The sequence below is a fragment of the Psittacula echo genome (genome assembly GCF_963264785.1).
Source record: "Psittacula echo genome assembly, chromosome: Z".
NCBI classification, from domain to species: Eukaryota; Metazoa; Chordata; class Aves; order Psittaciformes; family Psittacidae; genus Psittacula; species Psittacula echo.
In genome coordinates, this window is record NC_137742.1 from 66,027,219 (window position 1) to 66,046,081 (window position 18,863).

The following is an 18,863-nucleotide window of genomic DNA, read 5'->3' on the forward strand; positions in this document are numbered from 1 at the left end:
AATTCCTACTTTTCACCTTTTTTTTTTCAAATTAAAGCATGAAGATCAAATTTGTTCTTTGAATCAGTCTAAAAAGTTTTGGTATTCTGCCACATCAAATTCAGGATTGTTTGTCTAAAAGATCAGGCTAGACATTGCCTCTTAAACATGTTTAATGTATATTTCTTCAATACCTGCTGTGTCATAGAATCATAGTTAGGGTTGGAAAGGACCTTAAGATCATGAAGTTCCAACCACCCTGCCATGGGCAGGGACACCTCACACTAAACCATGTCACCCAAGGCTATGGCCAATTTGGCCTTGAACACCACGAGGGATGGAGCATTCACAAGCTCTCTGGGCAACCCATTCCAGTGCCTCACCATCCTAACAGTAAGGAATTTCTTCCTTATATCCAATCTAAACTCCCACTGTTTAAGTTTGAACCCATTACCCCTTGTCCTGTCACTACAGTCCCTGATGAATAGTCCATCCCCAGCATCCTTATAGGTCCCCTTCAGATACTGGAAGACTGCTATGAGGTCTCCACGCAGCCTTCTCTTCTCCAGGCTGAACAGCCCAAACTTTCTCAGCCTGTCTTCATACGGGATGTGCTCCAGCATGGCATTCATACTGCACTTCTTTGCAAGCTGCTTGTATTCTTTCATGCAGAATGTCTTCTACCAATATGTTGTTCCTTATTCAGTGGGTTCATGAATTTGCTTTGTGTGTGCAAGAAACAGTGAATGTAAAATCAGTGTGTTAGCTCTGAAAGATGTGTCTGTTATGCTTTTAAAATAAAAATCACATTAGCCATATTCAGTACCTGAGAAATAACAGGTTTGCTTACATGTGTGCTACACTTCTGCCAATATTTGGGCAGTCACATTATTCCTCATTTAGAATGAAAAAAAAAAAAATCAAGTATTACAGTATCATAAGCCTTTCCTCTTGTTTAGTTAATAGTCCAGAATCACATTAGTATGTATTGTAGCATAACTGATATAGACCTGTATAAGTATCCACCATTTTATTGACTTTGTGCCTTTAAATTTATTTTGTAAAGCCAAATTGTACTGCAACAGAGCGAGCCATTGCAAGACTTGCAACACACCCCACCTTGAAACCCAGATTTGTTGAACTTAAAGGTATGAAATATTACATTACTTGTTTATGACTTCAGTAACTTACTAGTGCGTTACCTTGTTCCTATATATTCCTGACATGAACAACCAGTATAAAAAGAAAACTAAATAACTAATATCTGCAGTAATTACCATAACTAGCTGCGGTGAACCAAGTGTTGCAAGCTTGTAGTCATTTATACTGATTAAAATGAGTTTATTCGTGACAGTATGCTATAAGACAGTTAAGAGTATAGGACCTTATAAATAGGGCTTATAATGTGAACTGAAAAAATTCTAAAAATTCAGTGGATATAAAAGAGTATCTCTAAATTAAATAAGACTGAATTGGCAGTAATCACAATAACATGCAGATAAAAAGGCAAAAGGAGCATTACAGCTGGGGTCCCAAAAGCAGCTAAAAGGTTTTGCAATGACTCCCTTAAACTTCCCTGGAAACTGTCCCCAGAATCCTATGGGAATCTATCCTGATTCTTTAGGTTATCTCCTCTTCTCTTTAAACTCAAATTTTTCCAACTAAAATTGATGTTGAAAAAGGGTCAGGTACAAATACTCATTTCATTATATCTGAGCAATTTATTTGTTTGAGTTTTTGCATGCAAAGAAGTGCCCTAAATTAACGTGATTATCAGCTGCAGATTATTTGCTGATGGAAGAGTTCACAGTTAAACTGAAGTTTAACAGTGTATTCAATTGCAGATAATTTCACATTTGCTTCCTGGCTTTTCTTAACCCTGTACCTGGAATATCTTTAGAATCAATCATAGAATCAGGTAGGTTGGAAAAGATCTTTAAGATCATGAAGTCCGACCATTGCCTGCCAAGTCCACCTCTAAACCATGTCCCTGAGGGCCTCCTCTGCATGGTTTGTGAACACTTCCAGGGTCAGTGACCCCACCGCTGCCCTGGGCAGCCTGTTCCAATGCCTGATCACCCTCTGTGAAGAAATTTTTCCTAATATTCAGTCTAAACCTGCCCTGATGCAGCTTGACTCTAAGGTATTTCTTGTCCCATGTGTTCAGTAAATGGTTGATAAGGAAATTCCAATTCTGCTTATCTTATGCAACATACTTAACTTGCAAAATTGTTTTATTATATTATAATAATATACATGAAGTCATGTGTAGCTGCAACAAAAGATTTTCCTTCTGTCCTTTGTATAGCTGCTGTAAAAGCTTTTAAGGATGCAAGAAAGAACCCAAACAAAGCCACTCCTTTGAAAAAGGCTACATCAGAAGAAGAGCCTAAATCAGCACAACATTTCAATGGCATTTTGGATGACCAGGTTCCTAAATTAGCTCAGAAGCAGCAAGGATGTGAACACCAAACAAAAAATAGTATGAACGTAGAAACTGATGAAGTTGCTGAAGAGCCTTGTGAGAGTGAATCTGAGCAGAAAGCTATAGAAATTAAGAGAGCATATGTTCTAGAAAAATCTTCATTTCAGGCAGTAGAAACACAAGCAGTCGGCCAGAATAAAATGGGAAGGAAACTTGGCTATCAACCAAGGAAAGAAAATACAAGCTTGAACAAATTAAATGCAAAAAGAGTTAATGATGATAGGGACCAGAAACATCCTAATGAAGAGGAGTACTTTGATGATAGTACTGAAGAGAGGTTTTATAACCAGTCATCAGATTCTGACAGTGACAGCAACGATGATTTCTTCATTGGCAAAGTAAAAAGAAAGAAAAAGATAGCAGCAGTTACTGCTCTTTCTTCAGCAAAAGCAAAGAATGAACTTCAGAAGAACATAGTGAAGAAAGAAAAGAACACAGTGGCTAGGGCAGAGCAAGATTTGATTGTGGAAGAAGGAAAGCCACATGAAAAAGCAAGCAAGCTAGAATCAGTGTTCTGCAGTTCTTTGTCGGCCTCTAATCAGAAATTTCAAAAGAGAAGGTAATTTTTTCCCATTGTTACATTCTCTATTCCCTCCTTTCTTCCCAGTAATACAGATGGTTGTGATTTTTAGTAGCCCTTCCCAAATAAGGACGATTCCTGAAGAGACCTGAAGTAAATACTTCTATTTTTGCTTTTTTATTAACAAAGAGGAAACTAGATAATCTTTAAGGTCCCTTCCAACCCAAACCATTGTATGATCCTATGATAATATATAAGGGGTTTTGCACATTATGCTGGAAAAGTCATTGCATGAGTGTTTTGGTGATGGCAATTCTTTAGTCACAAGTGTTTGTTATGTTGCAAGTCTATTGAAAAATCCTAAATTCTCTTTTTATTTTTAGACATACAAAAGACCAGCCTCACAAAAATGAAAGAACAGGTATGTATTACTTAACCTGGTAAAGTTGTAAGAGTAAAAACATCTTGAGATTTTGTTGCCTCTGCAGTCTAATCATGATAGGTTGGTTTTTGTTTCATTTCAATTTTGCAGCACACATTTTAACATTTGTTGTTAAAATAGTCAAATTGTAAGCTTTTTATTTTAATCTGTTGAGTTATTTGCTATTACCTGTTTTTGAATATTAGACATACTTAAAGTAGGGTTTACACGGGAAAGTCCTTTCCTGTCTGACTTCATGTTGTGTAGTTAGTGTTACCCATGCACAGGAAAAGGTGTCAGATTATGATACTTAACAAGTAATTTATCTCTTGAGTAATTCCTTCAGTAGCTCCTTCAATATTTTATTTGATTTATAGTGTATGGTACCATTTTTTAATTAATTTGGTGAAGGGTATCATTTCAGTCATATTGAGTTACGCTGTGTAGTATCTCATTGGTTTATGGGAAGAAGAGAGGTGAGACTGTGCTGAATATTGGTCTACACAAATTTTGAGTGTAGTCAGTAATAATAAATCTTAACTATCTGCAGTCCACCAGTCCACCAAGTGACAATTTACTGGGCTGCAAGGTGAGGAAATGTTGCTGTGAACATTCAGGCGAACGTGTTCCCCATGGCTCATTGAGAAATTGTTGAAAGTATCTGCAATTCCAAGGTAGTTTTAGCATATTTTTGTGAAGGTTCATTATATAGTTACTGTTTTATTTTGTACTTCTCGCACAGCTCTTTATAAAAAGGAACCACAGCTCAAGAAGCAACCATTTGCAAAAGCTGCAGGTATTAAATGTGACAATAAGAAAGCATTTTTGGAGCAGCCTCTTCATCCATCATGGGAAGCAAGCAAGAGACGCAGGGAACAAATGTCTCAAATTACAGCATTTAAAGGGAAAAAGATTAAATTTGATGACTAAACTGTATGTAAATTGAGATTTTGAAAGAAGATTCTTGCAGATTTGCAACCCATGGTATTTTCTTATAAAATAACAACTACTGTTTGAACACTTTTGCTATACTGTCCTTATCCTTTGCAACCTATAAAACAGCAACTGCTAGAACTTATCATCTGTTAATAATGAAGATTGCTTCATTTATTCAGTGGACTGTTGATTAATGTGTGGTTATTTGTTGGTGGTTCATAAGTCCCATTACATAGTGCCACCATTTATGAAGTACACCCTAACATGAATGAATGTTTTTTAGGAACATCATATGTGCCCTGTAGGAATACTAGTTTCTCTGGAGCTTTTTCTTAGTGTAAAAATGTACTTTGAACTATGCGAGGACTTGCATGTCAAGAGAGGGGAAAATACAAAGTATTTAAGTGATTATCTTAGAACTGTATTATCAAGTACCTCTCAACTGATGCAGTTGAAAATAAGAGATTCTTAAACAGACTGTACAAAACATGGATATATCCAGTGTCTGGAAAAGCTGGTCAGTGGTATGCATGATATGAAAATTTCTGGAGAGCAATAAAACAGTGGCCTGTAAAATTGTCATCTCTGTCCTTTGATTATATTGCTGATTTGAAGAACTGAAAGAGTGTTTGTAATACTGTTGCCTTGATGGATGTATCTGGATACTCCAGCATCTCTGTCTTGCAGTTTCTGAAAGAATGCTAAAAAACTGAAGGGTCTTTGTACACTAAGAAGCATTTCACCTTTAAGTGCCATTCTGAGTTTGGGAGTTCTTTTAATTGGGATATGAGGTAGGATCTTCATTGTATTTTTCTTCAGGGGCTTTTCCCACCACTTAATTGAAACAAGTTCTGAACTGGTAATTAATTTTTAACAGTGTTGTTTATTTACATAATCTTCCATCTTTTATAAGCATCTATCTTTCATAAATTAATTCAGTGTCCTGGTTTAGCAGTAGCAGTCATTTTTCTACTGGTGCAGTGCTGTGTTTTGACTTTTGGCCTGGGAATAATAATGATAAAGCTGATGTTTTCAGTTGCTGGTCAGAATGTTTACCCTGAGCAAGGACTTTGTGAGTCTCATGCTCGGCCAGGGAGGAGGAGAAGCCAGGAGGAAGCAGGGACAGGACACCTGACCCAAACTAACCAAAGAGGTATTCCATACCACAGCACGTCATGCCGAGGATGTAGAACTGAGAGTTCCCGGAAGGGCTGGATCATGGCAGGGTGGGGGTGAGGTACCGGTTGGTGAGCGGTTGTATTCTCTTCCTTGTTATTTCCTTTATCATTATTACTATTAGTGGTAGCAGTAGTGATTTGTGTTATACCTTAGTTATTAAACTGTTCTTATCTCAACCCGTGGGAGCTACATTCTTTTGATTCTCCTCCCCGTCCCTCCAGAAGCGGAGGGAAGAAAGGTGGGGGGGGAAGTGGACTGCGTGGTTCTGATTTACGGCCTGGGCTTAAACCACGACAGTTCATTTTGGCGCCCAACGTGGGGCAGGAAGGGTTGAGATAACAACAGATCTGACTGAGGCACAGTGCTGATTTATGGGCTCTCAAAGTTGTTCTTTTTGATACCACAGTTTCTGTATGTCGTAGCTTGCTTGGAGCCGGTATTTGCTGTGTTAGTGTTTATCAAGTGTGGGCCTTGGGCTAAGGTTCTTGTTTCATTGTACTTTATGGTAATGGCTTGCGATACGGGGGGGCTCCGGCAGCAGGGCGGGATGGACGTGGCCGTGGACTTGTACCTGGCCGTCCCGCTGCTCTTCACCGTCCTGGCCCTCGTCCTCGCCTCCGTCTTTGTGAGGCTGCGGGGAGCCGAGGGGGAGCGGCCCCGGGAGCCGGCGGCGGCCGAAGCGGCCCGGGAGAGCGGCCCCGGGGACCAAGCGGCGGCGGGAGCGGGGCCGGAGGCTGGGAAGGAGGCGGCTGCCGAGGAGGGGAAGGAGGCGGCTGCCGAGCAGCGGGAGGAGGCGGCGGAGGAGCCGAGCCCCACGGCCGAGCCCAGCCCCGCGGCGGCCGAGAGCATCCCCCAGCAGCCGTCCGCCGAGCCCCATGAGCCTGAGCCGCAGGAGGATGCAGGAGACCACGCAGCACTTTCCAGCAAGGCAGAGGAGGAAGATCTGGACTCGGAAAAAGAGAAGCTGGTGGTGAGAGAGCCTTCAAGCACAACAGCTACACTAGCCCCAGTGATAAGTACAGCAGCAGCATTTGAGAGTTCTGAAGGTTTTGAATGGCCTTTGGGTACCCTTGGGACCTGCCTGCTGATTGTGATGGGGATCACCATGTTGGCACACACACAGAGTGTGTTCTACCCACGGCCATTTTGTCTGATCCCCAGAGTTAAGCAGAGTCAGGTTTGGGTCTTATCTGGGTTTAGACAATACAGGGGGACCGAGAGGTTTTCCCCAGGGCTGGACAGCCATGAGTGTCACGGTGTGTGGGACAGTATGGGCGAGTATCTAATCCACTGGGCCCCTCCAGTGCTTTGGAAGCATCGGAGATGGAAGGCAGCTGTGTGGAGTCCCCAGCGACAAGTTGCAGAGACTGCTGCAGGGGAGGGTGAATTATTTTGAGCCTGATGGGCCCATGGCACTTCAGGCCATCAGGGCAGAGATGCAACATAGAGATGGACTCATGATCGAGGGGTGGACTTTGCAATGGGCCTCTCCTGCTCTGAAAGACTGTTACAAGTGATGGAGCCCACCATCATGGACTGAATGGACTCAGCAGCTTTATAGGGATTGGTCCGTGCCCTTAGATAAGAGTACACTGAGATGAAAGTGATGGTATATTGAAAATGTGGGATCTGAGCATGACGTGAATGGTATGGAATAAGGGGTGGATACTGTCCTGGTTTAGCAGTAGCAGTCATTTTTTCTACTGGTGCAGTGCTGTGTTTTGACTTTTGGCCTGGGAATAATAATGATAAAGCTGATGTTTTCAGTTGCTGGTCAGAATGTTTACCCTGAGCAAGGACTTTGTGAGTCTCATGCTCGGCCAGGGAGGAGGAGAAGCCAGGAGGAAGCAGGGACAGGACACCTGACCCAAACTAACCAAAGAGGTATTCCATACCACAGCACGTCATGCCGAGGATGTAGAACTGAGAGTTCCCGGAAGGGCTGGATCATGGCAGGGTGGGGGTGAGGTACCGGTTGGTGAGCGGTTGTATTCTCTTCCTTGTTATTTCCTTTATCATTATTACTATTAGTGGTAGCAGTAGTGATTTGTGTTATACCTTAGTTATTAAACTGTTCTTATCTCAACCCGTGGGAGCTGCATTCTTTTGATTCTCCTCCCCGTCCCTCCAGAAGCGGAGGGAAGAAAGGTGGGGGGGGAAGTGGACTGCGTGGTTCTGATTTACGGCCTGGGCTTAAACCACGACATTCAGAAACTTGGTAAGTGGCTGCAGTGGGTGTAAGATAATATGCTTTAGAAATCGTGTTAGCATTCTGTAGTGCCTAAGAACTGCATCAAACCCACAGGTCTGTCTAACCTAATAGCTTCAACAGTCAAAAAGGGATGCTTTAAGCATAGAGATAGATGAAATACACAGTACATCACCCACGTCCAACTCATCAAGTTTACAGTTTTGTTCAGGGACATCTTGTGATATTGCAACTTATTGTGTTTATTAATCATCAATGAATTTCCTTTTTGCCGATTTGTCTGCTCTTAAATCCATGTAAACTTACGGAATCTATAATCCCTGAAGGTGTAGAAGTCCTTCGGAAAACTGTGTTTTTCAATGTCCTGGCAGAGAAGGCCAGCATCCTCCTCGGCTGCATTGGAAAGAGTCTGGCCAGCAGGACAAGCGAGGTGATCCTTGCCCTATACTCCGCACTGGTGAGGCCACATCTGAAGTGCTGGGTCCAGTTCTGAGCTCCCTATTATACGAGGGACAAAGACAGACTGGAACAAGTCCAGCAAAGGGTGACCAAGATGATTAAGCCCATCAAGTATATGACATATGAGTAGAAGCTGAGAGAACTGAGACTGTTCAGAAGAGAGGCCTCGGGGGGGATATTGTCAATGTGTGTAAATATGGGGGCAGCTAGCAGTGTAATTGTGTTCAGTGCAATTGAGTGGCAGGACAAGAGGCACTGATCACAAACTGAAATACAAGAAATTCTGCTTACACAAGAAAAACTCTCTGTGAGGGCGACACAGCACTGGCACAGGTGCCCAGAAAGATTGTGGTGTCTCCATCCTTGGAGATACTTGGAACCTGAGTGGACGCAGTCCTGGGTAACTGTCTTGAGGTGACCTTGCTTGGACAGTGGGTTTGAACTAAATGATATCCAGAGGTCTCTTCTTACCTCATCTACTCCTTGTAATATGTAGGATTAGGACCAAGTCAAGCAATGACTCCCTAACCCTCAGTTAGGCTCCATAGGGGAGTTATTGGATGTGTCTGAAACTTGTAGTCACTACGTAATAGCCCAGTGTATTCCACTTGGGATGATGTAAGAGTCAAATGGCCAAACCTACTTTAGGTGTTTTAATGTTAAGTGTTACTCTGTTGCTGGTATGGCCACCACTATCCCTCCCCCTTGCAGACTTTGTATATCAATATTTATAGCTCAGCAATTTCTGCTCATTCTGTCATCATGTGTTAAATTCTTGAAGGCTAAATGTTCTGGTAGGTCCAGTTTGTATTATTACCTAGTCATGTATTTGCCCCACTCAGTTAGGCTTTCTTTCCTGCACCCTAAACAGATGTCAGTATATGTGTTACTCTCCTGCTGAATGGCATGGCTGCTCAGAGGAATCAGAAATTCAAATAACCTTCCATTTCCCATGTTTTTTGTTAGTTTTATTTTCACCATACTGTATGGAACAAGATGTAAGGCCAGAAACTTCAAAATAGAACATGGAAACATCTTTACTGTGGTTTTGTAGGGAAGGATCATATATTGTAGAAAAAGTCATGCATTTACCTGCTATATACTCTGTAAGTTTTCCGGATGCTAATCCTTATTGCTTTCAATAAAGAAGTATTTACTTACCTACGCCAAACAAATGTTTGGTATGTGACTCTACCTGGTTCCAATAAAAGGCAAGAAAAAATTCTTTTGGTATACATCATCAACTATAATACAGTTTTTCATGGACAGCTTATCTTTCTTCTAGCTGATCAGCACCCTAATGCAAGAGTTGATTCACATTAAAGGCCAAAAATTTGAAGATTGCAAATAGTCTGGGGGTGGGAGGTAGAAGGGAAGAGCTTGTGTTCTAAAGTACTTTTTAGCATGTGCTTAGTGATCTAGGAGCATTGGTTTATGTTGGCATTTGAGCAAGTTCCTTACTCCATTCTTACAGCTATAATTTGTGGCCATAGAATTCTTCCTGAAGGAAACCTGACTTACCAAAACTTCTGTTTTCATCTTCGAAAGCACTTCTGAGCTCTTACTTTAAAGAAAAGAAAAAAGATAACATCACTGAACATGAATGAGATAAGAGAGGTTAGGTTACTGGCATTGCTTCATATTTTAATGGGTTATTAGTACTTCTAGCTGGTGCTTAGTGACTCACCTGGATCACAGCATTAATGCACTGTACAAACAAGTGGTGATGCTTGAGACTTGATAATATTTTTAATGTGAAACTGGGCAATTTTTTTGTGAACTGATAAACCCAATGAACTTGTCTGGAGGTTGCTGATAACGTTTTGAACATTTTTTTCCTCATTATATCAAGATAACATTTTCGGTATGTACATGATTTTAATGTAACTGGTATCTGAAATACTGTTTAGACAGAGAGCTCTCAGAAAGTAATACACGTTTATTTTTACAGTGATATGGAAAGTTATTTCATTCTGTGATTATTAGATTTGAAAAGCCTTCAGAATCATGTTTTCCACTACCATACCATAGAAGAAATGTTCTCAGCTAGGGTACATACTGTGAGATAGTGCTAGACTGCTTCAGGTGCATGACTTTTTCCTTCATACTTAACTAACAAAACAGTATCAGATTTTTCAGTGTCTTTTAAGAGAGTCGATACTAATTTAAATGTGTTGGTTCATAGAATCATAGAATAGTTAGGGTTGCAAAGGACCTTAAGATCATCTAGTTCCAACCCCCCTGCCATGGACAGGGACACCTCACACTAAACCATGCCACCCAAGGCTCTGTCCAACCTGGCCTTGAACACCGCCAGAGATGGGGCATTCGCAACTTCCCTGAGCAACCCGTTCCAGTGCCTCACCACCCTCACAGTAAGGAATTTCTTCCTTATATCCAATCTAAACTTCCCGTTTAAGTTTTAACCCATTACTCCTTGTCCTGTCACTACAGTCCCTAATGAAGAGTCCGTCCCCAACATGCCTATAGCCCCCCTTCAGATACTGGAAGGCTGCTATGAGGTCTCCACGCAGCCTTCTCTTCTCCAGGCTGAACAGCCCCAACTTTCTCAGCCTCTCTTCATACAGGAGGTGCTCCAGTCCCCTGATCATCCTCGTGGCCCTCCTCTGGACTTGTTCCAACAGCTCCATGTCCTTTTCATGTTGAGGACACCAGAACTGCACACAATACTCCAAGTGAGGTCTCACGAGAGCAGAGTAGAGGGGCAGGATCACCTCCTCTGACCTGCTGGTCACGCTCCTTTTGATGCAGCCCAGGATACAGGTGGCTTTCTGGGCTGCGAGCGCACACTGAAGCCGGCTCATGTTCATTTTTCCGACCAACACCCCCAAGTCCTTCTCTGCAGGGCTGCTCTGAATCTCTTCTCTGCCCAACCTGTAGCTGTGCCTGGGATTGCTCTGACCCAGGTGTAGGACCTTGCACTTGGCATGGTTAAACTTCATAAGGTTGGCATCAGCCCACCTCACAAGCGTGTTGAGGTCCCTCTGGATGGCATCCCTTCCCTCCAGCATATCAACTGAACCACACAGCTTGGTGTCATCGGCAAACTTGCTGAGGGCGCATCAGTCCCACTGTTCCTTGGTTTATTTTATTTTTTTTAGAGATAGACAGGTGCACTATTGATAACACCAGTTTAAAGATACCTCAACAGACATAAATATTTCTCTCATCAGTTTTTATTGACTGTTTAGATCAGGACAAATAAGACTTGATTGAAAATTCAGATACAGCAATACTTTTCTTAATTGAAAGTGCTTGGCTGCTTTCTAATTGTTGACTGGTGATGTTACAATACCAGGCAGGTGATCTAATGTGAAAATGAGATAGTAGAATAGCAGGTAGAAGATACTTGAAAACTAGGAGATGCTTTATTTTCAATAAATTTGAATATAATTTCTGCAGTAACTGTATTAATTTTTACAGCATTTTTGTATCTGCATGGCTTCTGATCCACACTGAGTTCTGCACTCTAGGGATAGCACAGGAATTTTCAGTTTGAAGCTCTTAGCTCCAAGATGTAGTAGTATAGAAATAATTTTGTTAGCTAAATTATAGGAACATCATCACAGCATTGTGTCTAAAATAATTCGACACTATGAATTTTAAAAGATATTGCATCCATTTTTGTCTCCGTTTACTCAAAGCCAAGAGTGCCATTAGTTGGTATTTAAGTGTTTAACTACCTTTTACTGGACTGAAGATTCCAAAGTTTTAAGCATGATCTTCTGTATTAATCCCTCAGTGCAGGGACAAGAGATGCTTCACAATTCAACCTATTTCATCAGTTTAGCATTGTCGTGGTTTAAGCCAGTCAGCAAGTCAGCCACGCAGTTTCTACCCCCCTACCCAGCAGTGATCCAGCCCTTCGGGTAACTCCCAGTTACGTCCCGGGCATGACGTGCTGTGGTATGGAATACCTCTTTGGCTAGTTTGGGTCAGGTGTCCTGTCCCTGCTTCCTCCTGCTTCCCCTCCTCCCTGGCAGAGCATGAGACTCACAAAGTCCTTGGTCAGGGTAAACATTCTGACCAGCAACTGAAAACATCGGTTTTATCAGTACTGTCCCAGGCCAAAAGTCAAAAACACAGCGCTGCACCAGCTACTAAGAAGGAGAAAAAGTGACTGCTACTGCTAAACCAGGACAGTATCCACCCCTTATTCCATACCATTCACGTCATGCTCAGATCCCACATTTTCCATATACCCTCACTCCCATCTCAGTGCACTGTTATCTTAGTGCCTGGACCAATCCCTATAAAGCTGCTGAGTCCATTCAGTCCATGATGTCAGGTTCCACCTCTTGTAACAGTCTTTCAGAGCAGGAGAGGCTGTGTGCAGTGTTCACACTCATGAATAACCTGGGCGATAGAGTCCATTGTTAAGTCCACCCCTCAATCATGAGTCCATCCATCTCTGTGTTGCATCTCTGCCCTGATGGCCTGAAGTGTCACCCACTCATCAGGCTCAAAATAATTCACCCTCCCCTGCAGCAGTCTCTGCAACTTGTCGTTGGGGACTCCACACAGCTGCCTTCCATCTCCGATGCTTCCAAAGCACTGGAGGGGCCCAGTGGACTAGATACTCGCCCATACTGTTCCACACACCGTGACACTCATGACTGTCCAGCCTTGGGGAAAACCTCTTGGTCCCCCTATATCGTCGTCTAACCCCAGACAAGACCCAAACCTGACCCTGCTTAACTCTCGGGATCAGACAAAATGGTTGTGGGTAAAACGCACTTTGTGTGTGTGCCAACATGGTGATCCCCATCACAATCAGCAGGCACGCCCCAAGGGTACCCAAAGGCCATTCAAAACCTTCAGACCTCTCAAATGATGCTGCTGTACTTGTCACTGGGGCTGTAGCTGCTGTGCTTGCCGGCTCTCTCACCACCAGCTTCTCTTTTTCCGAGTCCAGATCTTCCTCCTCTGCCTTGCTGGGAAGTGCTGCGGGGTCTCCTGCATCCTCCTGCGGCTCAGGCTCACGGGGCTCGGCAGGCGGCTGCTGGGGGATGCTCTCGGCCGCCGCGGGGCTGGGCTCGGCCGTGGGGCTGGGCTCCTCCGCTGCCTCCTTCCCCTCCTCGGCAGCCACCTCCTTCCCGGCCTCCGGCCCCGCTCCCGCTGCCGCTTGGTCCCTGGGGCCCCTCTCCCGGGCCGCTTCGGCCGCCGCCGGCTCCCGGGGCCGCTCCCCCTCGGCTCCCCGCAGCCTCACAAAGACGGAGGCGAGGACGAGGGCCAGGACGGTGAAGAGCAGCGGGACGGGCAGGTACAAGTCCACGGCCACGTCCATCCCGCCCTGCTGCCGGAGCCCACCCGTATTACAAGCCATTACCATAAAGTACAGTGAAACCTTAGCCCAAGGCCCACACTTGATAAACACTAACACAGCAAATACCGGCTCTAAGTAAGCTACAGCACACTGAAACTGTGACATCAAGAGAAACAACTTTGAGAGCCAATAAATCAGCATTGTGCCTCAGTCAGATCTGTCGTTATCTCAACCCTTCGTGCCCCACGTTGGGCGCCAAAAAGAACTGTCGTGGTTTAAGCCAGTCGGCAAGTCAGCCACGCAGTTTCTACTCCCCCACACAGCAGTGATCCAGCCCTTTGGGTAACTCCCGGTTACATCCCCCGGCATGATGTGCTGTGGTATGGAATACCTCTTTGGCTAGTTTGGGTCAGGTGTCCTATCTCTGCTTCCTCCCGGCTTCCGCTCCTCCCTGGCAGAGCATGAGGCTCACAAAGTCCTTGGTCAGTCTAAACATTCTGACCAGCAACTGGAAACATCGGCTTTATCAGTACTGTCCCAGGCCAAAAGTCAAAAACACAGTGCTGCACCAGCTACTAAGAAGGAGAAAAACTGACTGCTGCTGCTAAACCAGGACAAGCATACAGATTGAAGAGGCAGCAGGATGTTGGTTTATACTCTAAGAATAACCAATAACAATAAAATGGTTTTGGAGTAACTGAGTGTTAAGCATGTTCGTCAATTTTCTAGAGTTCATGGACTTTCTACTACAGGCTGATCAACTGTTATTTCCATGATAGAAAGGGTTTGGAGCGGAAATTCTGAAAGTGATTTCTAAGTGCCTGTTCCTACAGAGATAGCCTATATGGTAAAGAAATCTTCTATCCTCTATCCAGACAAACCATGAATTGTGCTTTCACATGTTAAGCCTTTGTGTAGTGTGAGATGTAATCCATCATGTCATGCAACTTTTTCTTTCTTGTTTCTAAGTTCTGACAATTTTTCTGAGACCATGTCAGCATGACAGAATCTTTCTCACTTTCTATAGTTATAACAACTTTAAGTCAAAGGTTTCTCATTGAGAGATGGATCTGGCCTATGCATTAAATATAATACGACAAGTAGAACGCTTGAAACAATTTATTCAAGTCATTTTCACATAAACTTGCAACCATAATACGGGCATGTAACACAAGAATATGAAAGTGCAATGAAGAATACAAAGCTAGTGCCTGAATATTATAAATTAAAGCTCTTCAGATAAAGATGCAAAGTTACTGAAATTAAGACTCTTGGAAGAAAAGTGAAGGAAGTAATGAAAAATCTCCAAAAAAAGTTAAAAAAACAAGTGGCATTTCACTGTATCTGTAGCACTTAGTTGCATAATAAAAACCTCCCAATAACATACTCTTTGGTTTTAATTCAAGTTAAAAACTTTCAGCACCTCTTAGGATTTGGAGAAAATTAAAATGCCTTATCGGCATGAGCATGAGACACAGGATAAACTACCTTTCAATGTCTCCTTTATGAAATTCACCCTGCTGGTTTTGAATGAGTGCACTGCAAACAATGCACAAGTGACTGTAGGAAGGTACATTTGGTGTTTGCACTCATTCGACACTGCATAGCAAACTTTGGAGCAGAGAGAAAATGAGTAGACTTTTACTAACACAAAAACATCATCTACACAATATGTTGGTTTCATTGGTGACCAGTCTGTCATTTCGTTATACTTTGTCTAAAAATATGCATATATCCAATGTATTCCAGGATTAAAAAAAATATATAACAAACCCCTCCTTTAATGATCCTGACATACAGTAAGTTCCTTATGTGCTTTTATCTAAAGATCTGAAATGTGGGAGGTAATTGCTTCACACGCATTTTGATTATTTGGCTTTTCAAATGAAAGTTGAGACTGCAAGACAGAAAATTTATACTAGAATTCTCACAAAAATTTAAATCTGATTTTACTCCCACTGAGATGAAAGGGAAAAAGCCTCTCGAAGATGATCAGAATAAGCCCAGTGTCTGGTAAAAAGGATTCCAAAATATAATTTCCTTCATAAAATAAGTTTTTTATCAAAACAGCATTTATAAATGTTTTTCAACAAAACTGCACAAAACATAATCCCACAAATATATTCCAGTATAGCTGGGTCAAAACTGCAGAGCCAAGACACTGAAAATACTGGTTGGCACTCCCCAATTTAGAACTACTTTCTACAAGTTATATAATAAACTCTTCTACAGCATTGTGATTTACAATAGTTAAACAGGGGAAGTTAAAATCGCATTCCTTCATTTTTTTTAATCCTAAAATCCCTTGTTTTTCTAAATAGACTGTTCATGATATCTTAGTCAATTTTTATGCTATTGTACATCACTTATGTCATCTTGCTTAACACATATTTCAACAGAAATACAATATTTTGCTACGGAAAAAAAAAAAAAAAAAAAAAAAAAAAAAAAAAAAAAAAAAAAAAACACGCTACGTTTTTGTAGCTCCAGTATCCCCAATATTCAAAGTCATGGTGTTCAACACCTTTCCGAACCAGGCCATTCCCACTGAAAGGACCAAGTCCACCATTACAATCTCCTCCGCCTGCACAGATGCCCAAGGTCCTCTGGCTCCTTGCTGAATTCAGTGGAGCTCTGCAAGTAGTTTGGGTATAGACATGTGAGCAGGTTACTGCCTCATGAGTCAAGGGATAAACTCAATTTCTGTGGCTGCTCTGTGTCCAGTTAGTGAGGTCTTATCCCACATTCAGCACATTATCAGGCACAATGAGGTACCAGCAAACAACCTTTTACCAGGAAGCAGCTGGTGCCCACAGCCTAGCTTCCATTACAGTAGCTTTTGTGTCCATTGCCCAAGCTGCTGTCAGGACTTTCACCCCAATGTTGACCCAAGTCTTTAGAAAGGTGAATGCATTTGCATCCCTTAGCCCCTCTTAATCTTAAAAAAATCTGGGCTGAGGTTTCAGAATCCTAGACTTTAAACAGACTCTTTTTTTTTTTTTTGCAGACATATTGTAATAAATGGCTTTCTAATAAATCTGTTTTCCAAATTTTGCTTCTGTTTGTTACCCATACTGGTGACTGATGGCTGAAATGGATCTCTCTGCGAACAAAAAGAGACTTGCAGGTATAAATTGTGTTAATTCCGCACCCACTCCCAGTGCTGGGTAGTGATCACTGGGTTGCTGTTTCTTAGATCATTTTTAAGTATGCATACTAGTTTTGCAAATTTTTAACCAAGTTATTATGATAAAAGTGGAAATACTTTATAATCATGAAATAAGCTTAAATATACGTAATAAAGAACAAGTTGATCTTAAAAGTATTGTGATAGTTCATTAAACTATCAAATCCATAGGGTTCTATTGTGTATAATACTTCCAAATACTGCCTCAGCTATTCTCAACAGTAACAATAAAACCTCTCCATACTCCTCAGACTTTTTATTTTTTCACCATGCCAAACAGCACACACATTTTTCAGGGTTTTTTTAAAACATAATGAGCTTTCCATATTTCATTAGGTGTTTTGAACTGCTGATTAAACTTAACCAATGCCAATCAGTATTTCTAGGTCCCTTTGTTTCAAAAGTAGATCCTTCACTTTACATGATCAGAAGTCTTCTAAAAAAAACAAACCACCAGATCCCCTTGTGATATGTTATTTCACAGTTTAAAAACAAAATCACAGCTACTGTAGCTTACAGCAGGGTGCACTGCGAAAGCAAAATAATTTGGGGATGGGAGGAGGAGTGGTGTGCCCAGCACCAGTTAAGCAGTTCAGCAAAAACTTTAATTTGGGCTAGAAGTTTTTCCCCTTACAATGTTAATTTGGTTCCTGAACAGCCTAAAGTAGGATGCTAAATACATTGACTTTTATTCTCCCTCTATATATAATAGTTTCAACTTCTGTGTTTGAATACTGACATTTTTAAAGTCAAATACAGTACTTAAGGGGGAAGCAGGTAGTAGGCTTTTTCATAACAAAAACTGTTAGATATTCTGACCTACTTCTGTTGGTGGTGCCACCTGAGTTAGTTGCCTATATTATTTTGATGGTTAACCTGTTCAAGTTGGGTATTTTTCACAGATAACTGCATCAGGGACTCTTCATCTCCAAGAGCCCTTTTCTTGACAGGTACTTATTTGTATCCACATTAACTTTGCAGAATTCTTTTAAAAGCCCCACCTTGAAAAATCTCTTGAACATAGAAAGGTGGCTAAGTTCTTTAATTTATTTCCACAGATGAAAGGTTTCTTTCAAAACCCCATCTGTTTTTTTTTACTTATGGAAACACTTCTAATGAATTAAAAATGTAAACATAACTTTTCTTGCAGGGGTATAACTGAGATATATATATATTTATATGTATTTCTTTGCTATATGTTAATATTCCTTGAAAACTGAACAGACTTTTCTCATTCAAATCAACATGTCCTAGCAAAATCATTTTAATGGTACTGTTAGCATTACTCCTAAGCTTTTTTTTTTTCATTCTGGTATTTTCTTAGATAGCTGACATTAGTACTTTCTATTGCATTTTATTTAATTCATTTTACATAAATTTTCGCTACCTTTTAAAACGTTCAACTCATTCATCAGTAATATTCCCACTGAAGTCTATTATCATCTAAACTCCAAATTTTCAGGAGTTAAGAAATGCTTATGCTTTTATGAATGAGTTGAATTTTCATAATATAAAGTATCTGTGCATGAATCACCAGTTCCCCACATTTCAATACTAATAAAAGTAATGCCAATTTAAATGCTTAAAATCCAGTTACAGCTTTGGTTGAGAAGCAGCTGAAGTGCTTCAAAATCACATAAGGTGTGTGGGTGTTTGTGTGTATGTTCTGTAGTTTTGCTTGTATAGTGTTTACATCCTATTTAAGTTTATATAACGATACTTCAGTTCAAAACGTTTGGCATCGTCTCATCCATTTTTTTGCATCTTTCTCAGTATCTGTTGGGAGAAAAGAAAGAATGTGAGGCAGATGAGCGCGCAGGAGTTTCTGCTAAATATCTTTTTTCAGCTTGGAGGCGCAGATCAACAAACAGTAGCAGAAATTGTGCTTCCTCACCCTGACATGATAACATTTACAGAGGTATGATGGGGAGGCTAAAGTTAGAGGCATGAACCAAAAATTTCCCTTCCATGTGAATGTGAGTAGAAATGTTGTTCCTGTGCTCCTAGAAGTACCAGTTAGTCCTCTTACAGAGAAATGCTTTGGAAGTTCCTGCCGCAGGTCTATCACATATGATTGCTCATGACTTGCAGGATACCTGATTTTTTAACTTTATTTGCTACAAGTCTGACAACCACATGGCAGGAACAAATGGAGGATCTTGCTGAAGCCATTTAACTTGTTGCATTTGTGGCCAAAGCGT

At 41.5% G+C, this 18,863-nt stretch overlaps 1 protein-coding gene across 2 annotated transcripts in view; it reads left to right on the forward strand.

Moving 5' to 3' along the window:
• SRFBP1 (serum response factor binding protein 1) overlaps window positions 1-4,813 on the forward strand; it is a 75,274-nt gene extending 70,461 nt beyond the window's left edge. For both annotated transcript variants that reach the window (XM_080637303.1, XM_080637302.1), the window contains exons 5-8: window positions 1,046-1,127; window positions 2,288-3,023; window positions 3,368-3,405; window positions 4,148-4,813. In XM_080637303.1, the coding sequence (XP_080493429.1) occupies window positions 1,046-1,127; window positions 2,288-3,023; window positions 3,368-3,405; window positions 4,148-4,335 (1,044 nt within the window). In that variant the 3' untranslated portion in view covers window positions 4,336-4,813. The remainder of the gene's footprint in view (window positions 1-1,045; window positions 1,128-2,287; window positions 3,024-3,367; window positions 3,406-4,147) is intronic.
• The last annotated feature ends 14,050 nt before the right edge of the window (window positions 4,814-18,863 follow it).